Source organism: Corvus hawaiiensis, chromosome 7 (assembly GCF_020740725.1).
Source record: "Corvus hawaiiensis isolate bCorHaw1 chromosome 7, bCorHaw1.pri.cur, whole genome shotgun sequence".
NCBI lineage: Eukaryota > Metazoa > Chordata > Aves > Passeriformes > Corvidae > Corvus > Corvus hawaiiensis.
In genome coordinates, this window is record NC_063219.1 from 20,515,837 (window position 1) to 20,536,256 (window position 20,420).

The 20,420-nt window shown below is 36.8% G+C and overlaps 1 protein-coding gene across 21 annotated transcripts in view; it reads right to left on the bottom strand.

Moving 5' to 3' along the window:
- Window positions 1-20,420, bottom strand: part of MYO3B (myosin IIIB) — a 253,079-nt gene that overhangs the window by 104,059 nt on the left and 128,600 nt on the right. For 20 of the 21 annotated variants that reach the window (XR_007204830.1, XR_007204841.1, XR_007204835.1 and 17 more), the window contains 7 exons: window positions 17,746-17,825; window positions 14,684-14,704; window positions 13,607-13,684; window positions 11,554-11,759; window positions 2,131-2,242; window positions 895-1,057; window positions 117-197 (listed from right to left, as the gene is read on the bottom strand). Coding sequence is in view for 6 of the 21 variants with exons in the window: in XM_048309828.1 (XP_048165785.1) it covers window positions 117-197; window positions 895-1,057; window positions 2,131-2,242; window positions 11,554-11,759; window positions 13,607-13,684; window positions 14,684-14,704; window positions 17,746-17,825 (741 nt within the window). In the remaining 15 variants the exon portion in view is untranslated. The remainder of the gene's footprint in view (window positions 1-116; window positions 198-894; window positions 1,058-2,130; window positions 2,243-11,553; window positions 11,760-13,606; window positions 13,685-14,683; window positions 14,705-17,745; window positions 17,826-20,420) is intronic. The other variant, XR_007204836.1, reaches the window with a different exon arrangement.

A 20,420-nucleotide genomic window follows, 5' to 3' on the forward strand; every position in this document is an offset into this window, starting at 1 on the left:
TTGATAGCTTTTGTTTGGACTTTACTGTTTTGGGGTTTTTTGGCTATAAACACTGACACACACAAAATCATCCACAGAAAAATAGGTGTTGGCAACTGAAATACTGTTTTAATTACCTGCTTGAATATGTATAGCAGCATCAGTTCTTCTGTTCCTTATTTCCTTATACTTCCTGCGAGCTTCATATCCTCTCCAGGCTAAAAATACAAAACCATGTGCTGGAAATCACATCTATTTAAGGAAGTGCTACAGAGTCTACAGAGTCAGAGATGTGCTGAAACTTTCATTTCTCCTGCCATAACTACTTCAGCCCCCACCCCCAATAGCTCTTCCCCACCCACCCACATGTTGAACTCTGCGTTCATGACTGCAATATTCACATCCTCACAACTTCAAACACCACTTCACTCATTCAAATTTTAATTGTTGCCATGTGCTCACTGATGTCCTAACCCAAAAGACAAAGGTGCGTGATCATTCTTGCTCACACAGTTCCCCAAATCACTACAAGGAAACCTGCTAAATTACTGATAATCAGCCTCTCAGGCCCATCTTATGATGTATGTCTGGAATTCTGATATACGGGCAGGGACATGTGCTACTGCATTTCAATTATGTGCTGCATGTTATTATAGACATACCTAACAATATTTTCATTTTGTGCACAGGCATCACATTCAAAATGCTAAAATATTTAAATAAAGACATTATCAAATACTAAGATGATACTTTGGAAGTAAATCAGTAATATCTGCATCAATGAGCTGAAGAGAAAACACCTCCAGTCATTCAGATTTCATAATAAACCATAATGAATGAATAAACAATGTACATGCAATTTAAGTGATTGAAAATACAAAGACACTCAGTGAAATAGGGAATATGAGCATTTACCTGACTGTATAGTAATAGCACTATTTTCTCTTTTATCTTTGACTTTCTTGTACCTCCTTGCTCCGAGCCATCCCTTGATATAGGCTTGCATGACCACCACCCTTCCTATAACTTCTCGCAGGAACAAATTTAACTGCTCTATATGGTAATACTTTAGAAAAACCTGTAACGGAACAACAACGAAACAAAAAAATCTGTATTACAATCAGTATTATAACCTCTTGTATTCTGCCTTTTCATTAGTCTTACAGCAGCCTATTCAAGAGTATCATTGCTGAGAAAACTAGAAAAATACTTGATTGTAGATATCATAATCTTGTGAATTAACTATATGCTCTCAGTGTGCTTCTGGAACTTTGATCCACTGATTATAATCATCCCATTGCTAACTCTGACATTAACTTAGTTGGTTAGAACATGTTGCTAATAACACCAAGGTTGGGGTTCAATCCCTGTATGGCCCATTCACTTAGGAGTTGGACTTGATGATCCTTGTGAGTCCCCTCCAACTCAGAATATTCTGTGATCCTGTGAAAATGAATCCCATATTAACCCCCTTTACAAAGCAAATTGGACGGTGGGATATTTTCAACAATTCTGAAAGACAACCTTTCTTGTCAGCGGAAAGACAAATCCTAGGTTGAATTTGGTTTTAGACATAATATTATCTAAAAGCATTCTCTCTCAGGAGGCAAATGCTATGGGTGCTCACATACATTTTATCTGGGTCTTGGGCAAGAAAATTCTTGCTGGTTTTCTTTTGTGTAATGTAAAACAACTCAAAGTACTGTGCAACATCCTTTCTAAAGAAGTCTTCACTCCATTTTAAACCATCAACAAAGGCTTTTGACAGAGCGAGAAGGAGCTTACCTGAAACTCCATGAATGGATAATGGTACCAACCAGGCTCAGAGGATGGGCCAAATTGTGACATTTCAGCCATGTCATTATTAAGAGCATGGGGAACTTCAGGTAGTCACTGCAACAGCAGGAACTGACAGATGCACTGTCCTTATCACGGCAGCCACAAGCTGAATGCACTTTCGGGAGGTACCCAATGCACCCCCTCCTCTTGCAGCACTAACTCAGCTGACTTGGGAGGGCACCTCCATAACCTGGGAAGCTAACTGGAGCCAATTCCTTGCTCTTTTGTTCATTCATATAGTACTTTTTGAACCACTATTAGGCATGATTTGTAGAAGTATACTATCCTTGAGAAAATGTTAGCACCCTCTACCTTGGTTTTCCCAAGAATCCAGTTGTCTAGTTTAGATTTCTCCAAAATGGCAAGACAGTTTTCTCTGCTACCAAGGGGAGTCTCGTGTGCCTTGAACGCAAGGTAGTAATACCTGTAGAATGACAAAGAAAGAATTGAATTGACAATCAATATGTATTTCCACTGTTTTTCTCTATCTCTGAGCTTTATCTCTAGAATTAATAGGTCAAATTCTCCCATAAATCATGACACAGATGTCATGAACAGATATTTGAACATATAAATGATTAGGATAAACAATTAACTGGAATGATTTTATTTTATAAATTTTATAAGTCTGGAGCAGACCCATACTTCAACAAATTGTCTTTTGTTTTGTCCATGTTCCCTTGCAAAGAACAGCTCCTAACACTTACATTAAATAACATATTGCTAATGAAAAAGGAATGCAAACATGTTTCAACTGAATTAAGAACCAATCCCTTCCTACCTGTAAAGCCATTATGCATTAATGAAGACTGGTTTTGCAGTATTTAAGCAAACCTACTTGCAATTCTGTTAAGTAATAGCAAGAACATGTGCCAGTTAGTTTATAAATTTAAGGTTATTTTAGCACAAGTACACTGTTAGATGGTAGCAACTGTCACCTCAGCTCTCATTTACTAACTGCCATGTGTTGTCTTGGTATTAAGTTATACTTCTAAAAGTGCTGCTCTTACATTGTGATTGAGAGGAAGCGGCAGGTTGAGCAAACCACTGTACTAATTATTAGCATGGGGAAGCAAACCATCAGATATTCTTCAAAACATGAAGAAAAGAACGTGATCAGTGAATCTCAAAGACAGATTCCTCTGTAGCCACATAGAGTCAAGAAAATACCCCAACTTATACTGAAGAAAACATGGAGAAGCAATTAGAAAATTTAGAATTCTGCAAGACTTTCCTTTTTTTTTTTTAAATCAGGAGAATATGATTTTTAAATATCCAGTTAATCTCTAGATATTAGCTCCAGTTGTCACAAGAAAGAAAAAAGAACCACTAAAATAGTCAACAATGATCAAACAGGAACAAAATGACATCTGAAGTGAGAAGCACTGGAATAAGTTCTGGACCAGACACAGATATTCAGCAACTGGAGACATTGCTGACTGAATAATGATAGGAGATTATGTATTACTGAGTTATTTTTAATGCAGTGACTTTCTCAACAATGTGATACTGCAAATTCTTTAGCCCAGTCTTTCAAAACACCAACTCATGCCTTTTAGTAGGTTTGAAGACACACCGTGTATTTAAAAGAAAAAAGTACATTTCCTCCACCTTATTACTAAAGTTAATTATGCCAGTTTTTACAAAACAAACTGCACTGAGTTGCACTAAAGAAACTCAGATTTAAAATATAGGTATCACAAATGATTTGTGACAGCATACAATTTCAACAGGTAGTTGACAGAGACATGGGGGAAGTTACACTAATAGTAAATTGCTGTTCAGATAGGTTAGTTACGTATATATGGAAGGCAGGAAGGCAGGCAGGAAGGAAGGAAGGAAGGAAGGAAGAATTCAAATGAGTGACACTGGTTGTTCATGTATCTTTTAAGGTATGTTATTGATGGGAATTTTAAAACCACAAAACAGTTTTTAGATAGCACTGATGCAATAAAATATTCAAGGGAAATCTCATAATTTTTTAATCTATCTCATCATTGACATTCCACTTACTGAAAAATTGACTTATTTGTGACAAATATCTGAGTAAAAAGTATTTTGAGCTGTGTGGTTTACCTGCCTGACTGTACCATTTTGTTTATGACAAACAAGTCAAGTGTAGTACTATTTGTCAAGTGTAGTACCCTCTCCAACAGCTTCTCTTTCATGATCTAGAATGTAGTTGCCTTGGTGCTCCGAAAAAACCCATAAATAAAACAATGGTTATTTTTTATAAAAAATCCTACTTTAACCAATGTTTTTATAAATTTAAATTTATCTATAGTCTAAGAAAGCAAGCTATTCAGAACAACAAGAACTTTACAAACCATAGGAATACCTACAGTTTCTGTATGTAAACATATTGTCTCCCAATATTTATTAAAAACTTCCTCTAAATGGCGATTTTCCAAACATTTTGATTGAACTAACCAATGCACGGAAGACACCTGTACCCAGTTAAATATACTTACTGTTGCTTTTTTTTTGTGTCTTTAAATCACAGAATATTATGAATTGGAAGGGACCCACAAGGATCATCAAGTCCAACTTGTGGCCTTGCACAGGACATCCCCAAGAGTCAGACCATGTGCGCAAAACCATTGGCAAATACTTCCTGAACTCTGTCCAGTTTGGTGCTGTGACTACTTTCATGGGGAGCCTCTTCCAGTGCCCAGCCACCCTCTGGGTAAAGAATCTTTTCTTGATATCCAACCTAAACCTCCCCTGACACAATTTTAGGCCGTTCCCTCATCAAAAGTAAGGCAAAAATTACTGTACTCATCAGAAATAAGGACTACCAATATGAGACTGGCTATTTATTTTTGATTATTTCTTCTCCAGAACTCCTTTTGTAGTGTGCATTCTGCACTGTAAAAGGTCTCTAGATTTGTGTTCCAAAGCTCAAATCCATGTGTTTTGTGGGTATATTCAAGTAAACACTTTGGTTTAGTTTTCATGACTGAATCACTTAACTACAGATGCCCAAGTAGTTTGACATGATGTGCTCAGGATAATTGTACGGCAGCACAGCATGTGCCACACAGAGTCATCCAATTGTTCTATCTAATTTTAAATCTTTGTACAGCAATGGACCCTATGGAAAATTTTGGAGGAAGGTAAAATGTTCCACCTTAATGTATCTGGTGAAATCATAAAAACATTGTACATGGTGAAATGGTAGAGAATATGCCTGAAAACAAGCTTTAGGGTATATACAACTACAACTGTTCATTTTGATTTACTGGTCTAATTTCATGTCTGTCCTACTTATGTAAATCTATTGTGCAGACATAGGTCACAGAGTTACCTCTACTTGCGACGCATCACCAAGAAACCCGAAACTTATTTTCTGAAAAGTAGGGCTAGAAATCACATTTTCTTTCATATGAGATAAAAATTTCACAACTCTACCCTTTTATTTCCATATTTGCACTTGTTCTTTCAGCATGAAATGTGGCAGTCAGGAATATTTCAGTGTTCTTCTACATTAAAACAATACTTCTATTGCTATTTTTAAAAATATAGTTTATGGTGCTTCCTGTGCTATTTCATAAACATGCACATATTTGTGCAAAAGTATATTATTTTCCTGGGTTATACATCCTGCTTGAAAATTTCCTACACATGGCACACATTCATCTACATGTTTCCTAAAAATACTTGACTAATCACATTTCAGTAGCAGTAAGACTAAGTAAGAGAAAAGTAATTTCCCCTCAGAAGAACTGATTTCTCAAACCTGATGAAAGTCTGGAATTCTGTATTTCTTAACTAGTGGTTTTTACTCTGCAATACATACTATCCTTCATGGATGTGAATACTATTTCAGAAAAAAATACATTAAAATGGGGATTAACTGTACTTACTAGTCATTAGAAATAAACCAACATTTTTTAGAAGTTGAATTTAACCTCAGACTGCAAAGCTAGGACATGGAGAAGTACGGTTAAATGCTAAAGACATCAAAGTATGCTAAGATATGGAAAACTTCAGAGAGATGCTATACATTAACTATCTGTTTAGAGACCAGGCATCTTAGTGTTGGTGGTTTCAGATTAAATAGACTGATTGTAAACAAATGGTTCAATTTCCCATCCCTCCCTAAAGGCTAAACGCTGGAACTATTCAATAAAATGCATTTAAACAGCACCATTAACTACTATACCAGTGTCTCTTACTGAAGTTCCCTTCACATTCCAGAGTTAAAGGCTGCATCAATTCTACATAACTAACTCAAAACAGTAATGGTTAACCCTTTTTCTCTTTAAAACAAATCTTTGTACTAAAATATAATGGCCTGAGGTGGATAATGATAATGATACGTGAAAAACATGAGGTGCAAAATCCCTTTCTAGCCAGACCACAAGCAATAGTAGGAAGATTCTCAACATCACAAAACCATTTGTTCCTTCTCAGCCCTGGAACTGGAAAGTTTTAAAAAATTACACTTTTTTAAGGACTACAAGAGTTGTAAAATAACTTCCAAAAATCTGTAACTTGTATTGGTTGTATTTCACCTCTTTCAGAAACTTTCAAATCTGAATTCACAAAAATAATTACATTTGACTCTATATTAAGAGTATAAATTAAAAAAAGTAAATAAAAATTATACAACATCTAACATACTCTTGAAACTCAGTAACAGATACCTAGCACTTACACTGTAAATCATCAGACAAATATAGAATCACAGAAATACTCTCAGAAAAGCACAATTTGGTCCAGTCTGCATATATTATCCATAAGCAGCTAGCAGACTTTCCACTCCTAAACTTTTCCTATCATCTCCATCCTGCAACCATTTACCAGTGTTCTGTGAATGAGAAAAGTCTAGGAAGTGTATATGGAAGGTACAGTGGTTTGCCATATTTTAAGTGTATGGGAACATTCTACAGATCTGGTGAAATCTTAAAACCACTGAAACAAATAAACATTTCCATGGATAACAGTAAAATCAAGGTATCATGCAATGTTAAAATTTTATTTCCAGAAATCACTTATGAACTCTGGTATAGTGCAGGTTTACTGTTAAAAGTAGGCTTGCATTAAAATGCATCATTTAAAAAGAAAGAATTCTTTCTATATAGCAAATCTCTTGACTTCTAATTTAATTCAGTGCTTCCCTGATTTTGCATAATAAGCAAGTGTATCACAACTGAATTGAAAAGAAGAAAGCTCTTACTAGTTTATATGTTTTACAGGATTTTGTAATGCTTGACCAGTTTTTATTCTTAGCTCCACTCAATGCAAAATGTGACTTATTAAGGTCAATGAGGTTTTATATGATCACGAGAAATGTAACACTGGTGGTTCAGAAACTGTGTATACCAGGTGTACTAACAGTGACCTTATGCAAATTTGCCCTGTGAGATTGAAAAAGCAGAACCAGCCTCACTGGGATCACTGTTACAGTAATAGCACTGGTATTGCCATGAGTGCATGATCTGAGTAACATCATCTGACTACTGTGGAATAGGTAATGCTTATAATAAAAGTTTATCCTGCATCTTAATGCAGTACAAGAAACTGTAATGCCTACCATAAACAGGCAGGGAAGAAAAAAGACAATCCTTAAATGAAACTTGTGTAAAAGTTCCCAACACATTCCTATGAGCCTATGAGTTGTTACAAGTATGACAGCATTTAGTACCATTAGCCTACCAAGTCCCTTATCCTTCAACTCACTGTACAGTATATGCCCATCAAAGAAGGGTATGTGGTGAGGACACACCTGCATACCACATCATGTCACGTGAAGCTCCAAGGGCCCAGGCACTCAGCAAGTGTTCCATCCAGTGGGACCTTCAGTGCAGGTCCCCACTAGAAAGCACACCTCCCTTACCTGGCATGCAGTGCATGGTCATCACGTGACCCCACATTCCAGGCACACCTGGTTGACTGATCGAGTTAATAACCTGCATCTAAAATCTGAGATTCCAGCCTGAAAGGGGGGCCATGTTGCTTCACAGCAAACCTAAGACAGATGCATGATGTCATGGGATGCAAGACAGGGTGAAGGGAGACAAACTGTCTAAGACCTGGCAGGGATACAGTGTTTACGGGGACTGCAGATTACATTTTCCCACTTTAACTAAAAGAATAGGTATATTTAGATACATAAAACAGATGATAACACATGTGGCTGAAGAAACATTGTGTGAATGAGTCCTCTCCTCACCATCTGTTTTTTAACCCAATAAACTACATCCAGGTTTGCAAATAATCTGCTCTACATGAAAACAGAAGACAGTAAAGAGTAACATTAGACAGAGCTTTATCTTTTGTTTACCTCCCACCTGATAAACTCTGAATGGGTCTGTTCCCTGCCTTTGATTGTTTTGTCCTCATATTTCCTGCTAAGAGTTTACAAAACAGCATTATTGAACAGGCAGATAAGAAGCACACCTATTTGTTTAATAACATCAAGGGAGAAAAAATGCTGGCTCATCCATTTTGTTGTTCAGTTGCTCAAAAGGATCAAAATACCAATTAACTTGCTGGCTTAAAAAATCTTTGATATCCTTACATTTACTGACATTTTGAAACTCTGCTTCATACTTGCCTAATGTCTTTTTGATTATGAACAAAGAAGTGCCAATCTGTTTAGCATTTGACCTGTTTTCTCAAACATTTTTATGTATTCAACTACTTAGCTCCTAAAAACACTTGACTAGTCATAGCTGTAGGTTGAAGAAAAATGTTTCTTGTTTCACTGATAGCTTTTTAAAGCATTGTTTGATTTCATTTGCAAGCGCAAAAGAGAATAGAATTTTTTTTTAAATAAAGCATGAGCTGAACAAAGGAGCAAGAACATCCCCTTTCCTGCCCCCACTTATATTCTGAACTCAAAGAATTCTTCTTTGCTGTTATGGAAATTGCTAAATCTACTCCCCTCTCCTTTCCTTTTTGAGTTGACTTTCTTTCCTTAACAAATTACATCAAGTTAGACTAAAAACTTGGGGAGTAATTGACAAGATGTTAACCACAACTTGCTCTTATCTGCAGGAATGGAAAATTACAGTCAGTGCTGTTTTTATTACCATTACTTTTCAAGTTTGTACTCAAATTCAGCGTATTTTTGAACGAAAAGGATCTCCTGATAAGAGAAGGCTTAATTTCCTCTCAATTTACACTAATTTCCATGGAGCTAATCTTAGTTCACTTACGTGTAAATTGAATAAAACTTAAGGTTAATAATTCTGCTTTCAGCCTCTTCAGGATGTTGCAAAGATATGTTTATGATCACAAAAATTAATCTGTTAAATGTGCTTTAGAATGGTGTGACCTTACTAAAATTAGTCATATAACACAAAAAAAAGTCAGTAAAGATCATGTCTGAAAATTAAATTGCCTTGATGGACAAACAAACACATTAGTTATCCTTCCTGGGTTATATAATCTGTAGTGTTTTCCTATTACATATTCATTTGGTGTACTAATATATTATAAATCAGAAAAGTTAACAATTTTTCAGAATTAATTGATTAAGCTCTGGTTTATCATTCAAGATGTCTAAATGCATGGACTGCAGATTTCCAAGCCCAAGGGACTGGTTTACAAGCATAAACCTATGCCATCTCTGCATTTTAGAAAGGACTGTGAAACTGTTTTCCCTTTAGCATCATATTACAGAATCATAGAATATGCTGAGTTGGAAGGGACCCACAAGGATCATAAGGTCCAGCTCATGGCCCTCCTGAGCACCATCCCCAAGAGTCACACCATGTGCCTGAGAGCATTGTCCAAGTGCTTCTTGAACTCGGTCAGGCTTGGTGCTGTGACCACTTCCATGGGGAGCTTGTCCCAGTACCTGACCACCCTCTGGGTAAAGAACCTTTTCCTGGTACCCACCTTCAACTTCCCCCGGCACACCTTCAGGCCGTTCCCTCGGGTCCTGTCACTGGTCACCACAGAGAAGAGATCAGTGCTGCTCCTCCTCTTCCCCTCACAAGGAAGCTGTAACTGCAGTGAGGTCTCCCCTTGGTCTCCTCTTCTCCAGGCTGAAAGACCAAGCGGCCTCAGCCGCTCCTCATACGGCTCCCCCTCAAGGCCCTTCACCATCTTCGTTGTGATTCTTTGGACGCTTCTCTATAGTTTATTACCTTACACTGTGGTACCCAAAAGTGCCCCCAGCACTCGAGGTGAGGCCGCCCCAGTGCAGAGCAGAGCGGGACAACCCCTCCCTTGCCTGGCTGGCGATGCTGTGCCTCGTGCCCCCAGGACACGGCTGACCCTCCTGGCTGCCAGGGCACTACTGACTCATGTCCAACTCACCATTGACCAGGACCCCCAGGTCCCTCTCTGTGGCACTGCTCTCCAGCATTCCCCATACATTCTGTCTGTACATGCAGGGGTGCCCAATCCCAGGTGCAGAACCTGGCACTTCCCTTGCTGAACTTTACACGGTTGGTGGCTGCCCAGCCCTCTAATCTGCTGAGGTCTCTCTGCAGGATCTCCCTGCCTTTGAGGGAGTCAACAGCTCCTCCCAGTTTTGCAGCATCTGTGAACTTGCTTAGTATCACTTCCAGCCTGCATCCAAGCCATTTATGAGGACGTTGAGGAGCACAGGGCTGAGGATGGAACTCTGTGGAACCCCATTAGTGACTGGACACCAGTCTGAGGTCACCCCATTCATTATAACCTTTTGTGCCCAAATTGTGAACCAGTTACTCACCCACTGCATGACATGTTTATCCAGCTGTGTGCTGGACATTTTGTCCAGAAGGATACTGTGAGAGACAGTATCAACAATTTTACTGAAATCCAAAAAGATTACATCAACTGGCTTCCCTTGGTCAGGTAGGTGGGTTACTTTGTCATAAAAGGAAATCAGGTTTGATAAGCAGGACTTTCCTCTCATGAAGCTGTGCTGGCTGTGACCAATGACTGCATTGTCTTTCAGGTGTTTTTCAGTACATTCCAGAATAATCTTGTCCCTAACTTTACCAGGCACTGAAGTGAGACTAATGACTTGCTTTCAGTAGATTCATTAATTCTATATTGTCTCGATGAGCCACCTCCAGTTCAAAAAATATCACAACATGGTTGCTTTAACCATTCACTACTTGTTTGTACTATTACCTAAATGGCTAATGGTAGTGCTTCTGCTCATTGTTGAATTACCAATCCTACACACTGAAAACCAGTAAATACTACACAAGCCCACATTTAAAATATAGAGAAAACCATAATTATCATATAGTCATATTGCCATCATAAAGATGATAGCATTTCCTGAATCAGATTTATAACTTTTTAAGATTGAGAATATGTATTAAAGCCAGTAAGAGTAGCTATGAGAAGGGTTAGGGTGAACAGAGATCTGATTATAATTCATGACATCTATAGATAAATGACTCTGCAAAGCTAAAACTGAAGCTTTTGTATCAGTTCATTCTTAAACATGTGCACATTCTTCATATGATGGCTGAAGGTTACTGACCTTCCAAAATCCTTGAATTATCTGAGGAGGATGCATAATTTCCACTTGTTGCCTCTAAAGAGGGAACTATGGGGACAGGCTTGCTACTTGTGTTCTCTCTTGGTTTCACACTGACTGGTCTCCATTAGAGATCAGATATTGTCTGTAGTTTTTATCTCTGGAAGTCTCTGCCCTCATTAGAGATTCAGACCACACACCTATGAACAATGTTTGTAGGACTTTCTGTACCTAAAGATAGTATATACCTTACTGAATGGAATATTAGCAAAACAGCCCTATTACACAAGTCTTACCTTTTTACAAACTCTTCAAAAAGGATGCGATGAGAATACCCTTTCTGACGTATTTTGACAGTTTCCAGAATTCCAGTATATCGTAGCTGCAGCAGAACTCTCTCATGAGAAAACATCAGTGCTTCACGATCATCATTAGGTTTAATGCAGCGGATAAAGTGAGGCTGTCCAACAACCATTTTGGATAAAAGATCCATGAGGGAATACTAGTGAGGAAAATTAAAAAGATGCACACACTTGACAAAAAACTGCAATGTAAATACTTAAGCAGGAGATACATATTTGTAAACAGTTTGTAATGCTTGATTATATTTTAATCTGTAATGTTAATCTCCATTGCCTTTTTATTAATTTTTAAGATTTCAGCTGAAATGTGGAACCTATTAAAAATTTTTAGTTGGAAAAAAAAATTTAAATATTCTGAATCTTCTTACACCTTTCTCTTCATATCTCCTTTTATCACATTTCCATAGTTGAGCAAGGTCCATTAAAAAAAAAAAAAAGTCCTAACTATAGTTCTACTGTAGACAGATTTGACTGATCAAACATCCCCAATAGAAACACAAACTTTACTGTGAAACAATCACTGAAATTCACAGCAAATCATGGGGAAAAGGTTGCAAGAAGTCGTAAGTTCAGTGCTCTGTCCACAGAGAACACTAGATGTATCTTTCACATTTCAAGTACATCTCTGTTACATTCATTTTTCACTGAGAATATAAACTGCACAGTCTCCCCAGAAATCTGTTGAACTGCTATATTATTATGACTATTCATAAAGTTCTTAGCATCTAACATAAATCTTCCCACTGAAATGTAGGTCCATTACTTTGTTTCCTATCCACCCTGGATACAGAAAACAATTTACTCCATTGCATTTTAAACTAAAATGAAAAATGTTTGATCAGATCATATGTATCTTTTTTTCCATTGACTCCTCCAAATACTGGTACTTCTGCTCTATACTCACATCATTAAGCTGTTGTATGATAAGTATGTGTTACCAACTATGTTCAATCTCATATACCCATATGTGTGTCAAAACCACGTACAATTCCAAGCTGATTATCATCACCTTGCTGCAGGTTGCATGTGTATTATGGTGTACTTCCACATTCACTCCCCCATTACTTTTTTTTTCCTTTTTACAGTTCCTACTGAGCTGGCATTTGTGTGCAAGAACACTCTAAGTGCACACCTGCATGACAAGTCTGAATGTGTGTCCTTGTACTCTCCGCACTGGGGCAACATCTCAGTATACACCAGCTTCCTCTATGCCCTTCCTTACACTATTTTACAAAACAAATTGAACAGGTACTCCTACATAGCAGGAAGCTTTGATTCACACTGGCTAGCACAACTTCGGGAACTTCCCTATTCTGCATGGCACAAGTGCAGCCCAAGAGCCAGCTGCTGAAAACTTTTCCACTTTGCAATGACTGCAAGAAAAAACCAGTAACCAAGAGTCTTGGACAATGCTGCACTGCTTGGACTAGCACTTTCTTAACTCCCAAGCTTCCAGTTCCAACGTTCTCGATGCCCTTTCCTTGCCTGTTTGATTTAAACACACATGCAGAATATGCATTACCTCTGACAGGATTGCTACCAATAAAACGTCAATCCGTATGATTTATAACAGCACTTCCAAAAGATGGATTTACTTATTAGCACAAATGAAAAATCTTAATCTTTAAAGGTATGTATGCCTCAGCTTGCGAAAAAATATGAAGACCTTAGTGATAACATCTATTTTATTTGCACAAAATTAGTGTTCTGTTTATAACAAGACCTGTTCTAGACCTCTAGCATTGTAGATGGAAAATAGTCTAGGATCTAGATTCTGTTATCAACATACTCTGTGAAATTGTAAAAATACAAGTATGAGAAAACAAAGAGATAAGAAGCAAAAAGAAGTTTATGAATCTACAAAAGCCTCGTGACAGAATAAAAAAATTCTCCTATATTTCTCTTTGATCTAACAACCCCACAAATATTTTAGCTATATCTATTGTTCTTATTATCAAAATGCTTCTTTTCATTTTAATTTTTGTACCCTAAAATAGGAAGCCATAGTTTGCCGCTTCATGTTAGTTGTTTCCTCAGGATGCCGCATAACTTCCATTGTGTCAACCTGCAAGACAAAACTCTGATGTTAGGATTGTTCCAGAAACACTGCAGACCCACCCCACCTTGCCCATGAAAGCTGGGTTCAGTTTTTGTTACAGTCATTCCTTCAGGCGTGAGTACTTCAGAATAGTTTGTGAGAGATAGCAAGGCCAGCTTCCAACAGATGCAGGACACACACTGATTTTGGAGAGATGTGTAAGCATTCTGAATTTTTTTTGATAGTGCAAGAGCACTCCAGACTTATGACAGTATAACACTCAGCCAATGAAACAGCTGTCAGGTTGCAATACCTTAGGAACTGATTTCTAAAAAGTATTCCTATTATTGCCACTACAATGAACTCCAACAGGCCAGGAAATAAATTGAACAGCCTCATTTTGCTCACATATGGAAAAATTATTGTAGGATAATGAGTGGCAAACAAAGTCGGTAGTCTCACAACGTGTAAGTCTGCTCCTTTCTCCTGCTATGGTTACTATTAACTATTTTGTATTGCCATTTTGATGCCAAGAATTTCAGCAATCCTGTTGAACTGCCATAGCCTACCACTTTTTCAGCATTGCAGGAGAGTTATTTTTAGAGGACATACATGGACAATGAACATACTGCTCCTTGCAGGTTTTAGTTATATTGTTAGTACAGCTGTTCTTATCAAAATGAAACCAGAATTTATGAATGAGTGTAACTGTGGTTACCCATAACAAGCAGATTGTGTTGCTGCATTACAGCTCAACAAAATTAAAGAAAATTAACCAGCATCCTGTTTTCATGGAGCATTAACAGCATTTTAGCATTCACTTGCTTTGTGGCAGTTTACCATCTGCTCTGACCAGGTGGCATTTGTATAAACCAGATAATGCTCTTGTCAGCACCTGTGCTACACTTCCCAGACTTTGCTCCATACAAATCACTTCCAACACTCACTGACTTAAGAACACACTTCTGAACACTAAAATAATTGCTGAAAGATTACAGTTCTCAAGAAAGTAACTAAGCCTCTTACCTTCAGGAGATATTTAGGAGACTGCATGCAAAATATAAAGGAAATGAAGCACTAAGTAATAATAGATCAAAAAAATGGATTTCATGTTGGGGAAGAAATCAAAAGAAAACTAGTGAGGTCAAGATTCAGAACACAGATGGCACCAATGCAGACAGAGCTCAATAAAGGTGACCATAAAAATTTTAGTATGCTTTTGTAATCTGTGATGTTCTGGCCCAGAGTGGTATACATGCATTGGTACACATCTCAAACAAACACACGAAGAAAAGAAATAAAAAATAATAAAAAAAGAGAGATGCAGTTTGTTAACAGAACACTCTATAATATATTCCAGGAAAAACGCCTTATCAGCCCAGGTAACATCAAACATCTTATGAGGTTATCTGACAAAGTAAATATCAATGACCTAATCAAAACAGCAGGCATGTCCATGGGGAAGGATATGGGAATATTTCAAGATTATCTTGGCAAGACACCTAGTTTCTGAGGATTGTTATCTAAATCTCTAGTAAATGTCAGGTAGAAGACAAAAGCCGTAACAGCGAACACTGACAGTAAGTTCAGAATAACTGGTATATTTAATACTAAAAGACACACAATTTAATTATAAATGACATCAAATCAAGAACAAAAGCAAATAGTTTGAGGACTGATCTGAGCCCAAACGCCAATGAATTTGAGGTTCTAAATAGGAGTCTTCTGTGTCTAGAAAAGCAGAGACACAGTGATATTGTTGTTGGAGATTGAGCACTCACAACCTCTCATATCTCAAATATCTGCTGGTCAATAAAGGGCGTGTCATCTCCTTTTTACAGCTACTTATTTCCACCAGACCTGTAGAATCTTACCATCTTGGGACTGCCACAGTATCAAACAGGGTTTACAACAGGCTGCTGAATTCAAAAGAGTTTTCTTTTAGTTTGAGTTTTTTTCATGGGGGGAAAGGGAATGAATGCACAGAAAGACTCACAGAGGAGATGTAAAACACTTTTTCTCAGAAAACTAGGCTAAAAGCAGTATTGTTAGATTTCTTTTCCTATGAATGAAGTTGTAAATTCAGATCTGTGCAATATGTAAGAACTAGAATTAGTTTCCAAATCTTTTTGACAAGAAATATTTGAAGTTTTCATTAGAAAAATTCTGATAGACCCTGCAGCTAGGGTGATTTTCTTGTAAGACTTTTTAGAAGTTTTGTCTCTCATAAATTTACAACATCGCTTGTCTATGAAGCCACAAAATGTTATAGTAGGGCAACAACCTCATGTACAACAGACAAAAGTCTTTCTCACAACTGGCTTGCTAGAAAATGACAGAACATAATAAGAATGTCATGATATAAGAATAAGAATGCCATGATATCTTGTATTTTAAATCACTAGCTACTCTTTTTAAACAAAAATGAAGATATTTCAACTGTTAAGTCACACTTTTACATGACAGCTGTAGTGATTTACAATGTGAATTTATATAATTACAACTGTAATGGAAAACACCCTGACCTACAAAAGTCAAACTGTTTCATCACTAAAAAGATCATTTCTAATAGTTTTGAAACAATATTAAAAGAACAATTTATGACATCATGTCGCCTTATGAAGTCACTCAAAATGATGACTTTCCACATATTGACCAGCTGCTGGCATGGTATGAAATACTGTAAAAACAAAAATACGTTAAGCAAAAAACCCTCTTAAATTAAATAATGATAAAAAATTTCCAAACTTCCAAACAAAATCATTACATTTGGATTTTTTAAAACAAATTTTAAAATAATTTAAAATACGTTTCCTGAAGTTCTTTTAATTAGGTGCTTTATAAAAGTCTAAGAAATAGTGATTTATCTAGAAAGTATTTAAATTAACATTTTCTGAATAGTGTTGCACTTACACGTCTTTTCTTTCAGCTCCTTTTAAAATGTACTCCTTCTAAAGAGTACTTATTAACTTATTCTGTTTAGTAAAGCTCTAGAAGCAAACTGCTCTATTACATTCCTGCTGTATCAATAAAATGTGTGCTTAGAAAGCTTGGGCTGAATACAGCTGGATGTGGAAGAAAATGTGTATGTAACACAAGAAAATTGGAAAGGCCACCCTTCAGCACCAAAAGTATTTACACCAGACAGGAAATAATAGTCTGAAATCCACATCTGTATTTGCAGGTACAGTGAAGGATACAGACATCTGGATGACATAAATAACCACACTGATGTTTGAGCATGATCTCCAAATACCAGAAGATAATAAGAAGAAATAGAAAACCCAGAACATAAAATTTTGTAGACTTTCGAACAGTTGCTGTTACCACACTTGTTTTTAAAATTTATTACTGTTTGCTTTGAAGGCAAAAAACCCAAAACCCCAAACCTTAAATACGCTAATTCTAACAAGCACTACTTAGGAAGTAGGGAAGGGGTGTTCATGCCATCAGCTTCAAGGGACAAGAGGCTTCCTCACAAATTAAGTGTACTCAGTTGTAATCCTACTAATTGCCATAAAATTATCCCATCTTGCAGTTAGGCCACATACTTTCACGGCAAAATTCAGCAGCATTTAAATTCTACAGTTCTTTTTAGAGAATAGTGATTTTGATGAGTCATTCTTTTCCAGTTATCTACCAGTCACAAATATTTCCTGGGTTTTCCACTTCAAAGTTAAATAAAAAAAAAAATAGATTTTTTTTTGTAAATTTTATTTTGCCTTTTATACTGTTAAATACACTATTGAAATTTTACCAAGTAAGACCTCTTTCTAGGTCAAAATTGTCAGAGGAAAACCTTGACCCCATTGAAACAAAGAGGACTATTGACATCAATGTAACTGAGATTTCAGTCCAAAGGTTTAAAGATTAATCAGTAGTAAATTGATTCTTCACTGAATTCTGTAATAAGTTCATCATTAAAACTGGAAACCATACTCCAAGACAAGGTGTATGTTACTGATAGTAAAAGAAGGCTCTTACTTGGTAAGAACCTTGCTATATACCCACATCAGCTAAGTATTGTGTACACAGTCTCACTAATATCTTATAAACAACTGCCTGTCTTCAAAGGGAACACTACTAACCTTGATACGCCCAGCACTGAGCTGCGGAGGCAAAGACCGAGATGCTGCTGTCACTCTGGCTCTTGCTTGTGCCAAATTACCTGTTCAAAAAGAAAGAAATTTATACTGCACAAACTATTCAAAAAGCTTAGAAGGGAAAAATTTGTATGGTGTAAAATCAGTCTGTACAATAGTACTAAAAATAGCAGACACCATCACACTTCTTCCACACCCCTGTCATTACCAATTGTGCCTGCAGAGCATTCAGCACGGGCATGACAGAGTGCAGTGTTGATTTAGAGGGGAGGAAAAAGTCAGTGATAAGGTGGTATGCCACTGACCTTAGCTACTGAGCTGATGAAAACAACGACAGCACAAAGGCATACAGCTCAATCACTAGTAATCAATTTCTCTGTGACCCATTGAGAGATTTCAGAGAGCAAAAAGACTACAGAAACAATCCTGTTTCTATGAAATCACGTGGATACTCAAGCATTGAGACAGTATCTTAAACTCAAAAACTAATGAGAGAGATGAGAAAATGATAAGACTGCATCATTTTTTGAACTTTTGACATACAATCCTCAATCTTATAGTAACTCAGGGTTTTTAAAGACTGACTCAATTTCGCAGGCAAAAATACATTGTGGTGTCAAGCAAAAGACTGGTGCCTTTTTTAAAATGTAAAGTATGATGTGTCCTAAACTTTTTCTTCTGTACTTGTAGAAAGCCAAAGTCATCACAAAATAGCTTTTCAAAATAAAGGCTAGGAGAAGAGAGAGGAAGTGATATCGGACTTGCATATGCAAGACACTCTGTATATTTCAAGTTTTAGCAAGTCTAGCACAAGATGTCCAAATGTTTTCTCTGGCTATATCTTCAGAGGCTAAACTGTGATTAATAGCATTGAAAGAACCCTTTGAAGCAGGATTGGTGACATCAAAGCCCTAATCCATGGGTGGCAGGATTTTTATAATGAGTGGGAAGCATTTTAACACATTTCAAAGGATTTACAGCATGAATAAACAATAGGCCTCTGCAGATGTACCACACACCTTTCAGAACCAGAACACATAAATAAGTGTCTATTTTAATTTAAATGTAAATAAAGTGTTAACACTTCTTTCAGATGCTAAATGACTTGTTTGCATCAACTCCAATGTTTAGCTGTTTGCTTTACAGAAAGGCAGTAACTCTAAACAGTCTTCAGAGTTTTGCTAAACTATGTATTACATAACTAGTAAGGAGGCACGATTGGAAAAACGAAAACCCAGAACATGAAATCGCTGGTAAAGAAAACCAATCACTGGTAATAATTCCCTAAGAGAGCAGAGAAAACCCAGTGTCCACTGTAACACTGAAAGGAACTTTTGCTCTTACCTTCCTCTGAAAAAGAAAAATACGAAACCCCTGAAAACAATCTGTGGGCCAGCACTCAAACACAGCTTTCTTCATTTGAACATTGTGAATTAATTTAAAGAAGTATTTATCTTTTAAGCTGCTGGCACTGGTATTGACACAATGCTGCAAAACTGGCATGTCATTTGCAGATCTAACATCATATGTTACCTGACAGTCTAAATCACGGTCCAGAACACAAGGTATGTCCACTATTCTGGAAACTGCTTTGGCTGTTATACTGTGTGTGTTAATGAGAACCACAACTGTTTGGGAAATCTTGAATATCTATGTACATACATGGCACATATTGTAAATACATGTATCTCTCCAAGTTAAAACGAGGACTTTAATGAACAAGTAGATGGTGAAATAATTTTTCTCCTAGTTGCAATTTTGCTATTTTTGTATGTTAGAAATTACTCTTCTGGGCCTTTTTTGGCTAAAATAGCTTGGAAAGGTTGGTTTTGGCTAGGTTTCAGATTAGCAAGTCTAAAGCTTGAAAGCCTTGCACTGAAGAACTGGCAACACAACATGTGATAAAAGACGGGAGTTGGGAGAAGAAATGACTTTGAATCAGACCGTTTAAAATTACTAAAATTTTGTTGTATTTTGTAACAACTTAAAAAGCTGTAATAATCAAATAAAATTTAGAATGGTTCTACAGCTGCTCAAGGTTCACCATACTCACTGCTGGCATTAGGTTTCTAGGGTTCATCATTAATACCCTGGAGGTTTCCTTTAGTTTTCACGCAAAACTAAAACTAAACATTTCTGATCTGGTAAGCCAAGCAAATAAACAAACCTTTCCATTAATCAAAAATCTTTAATGATTTCACAAACAAAAAAACCCCCAAGGTGTTCAGGTCCCATTTAAAAAAAGAAACACTTTACCTATCATGCCTTTGTTCAGCAATTACTTCCTTCTAGGAATGGATTCTTACCAGAGCTTATTTCATGTGTCAGATGAATTCCTATGTAATTACTTGTAGCGTTAGATTGAATCCATGGAAAAAATATTACTAGGATTTTCTTTTTCAGCTGAAACACAAAATGATGCTTCAACAAAAGTTTCTGAATTACTCATCTCATGTAGCTCATGCTGAGGAAAAATAACTATCAATCTTTAACATGTCTCAGCCATTAAAATTAATGAACAGAATAAATGTGGTTTGAAAGTTAGCCTATGTAATAAGGAATGTTTCACCCAGGGTTAGCATGGTGTTCACAGGCAGTAAAATTTTGTACCTATCCCTGCATTTGATTTTCATTTACAAGGTAACTTACACCTTAACACA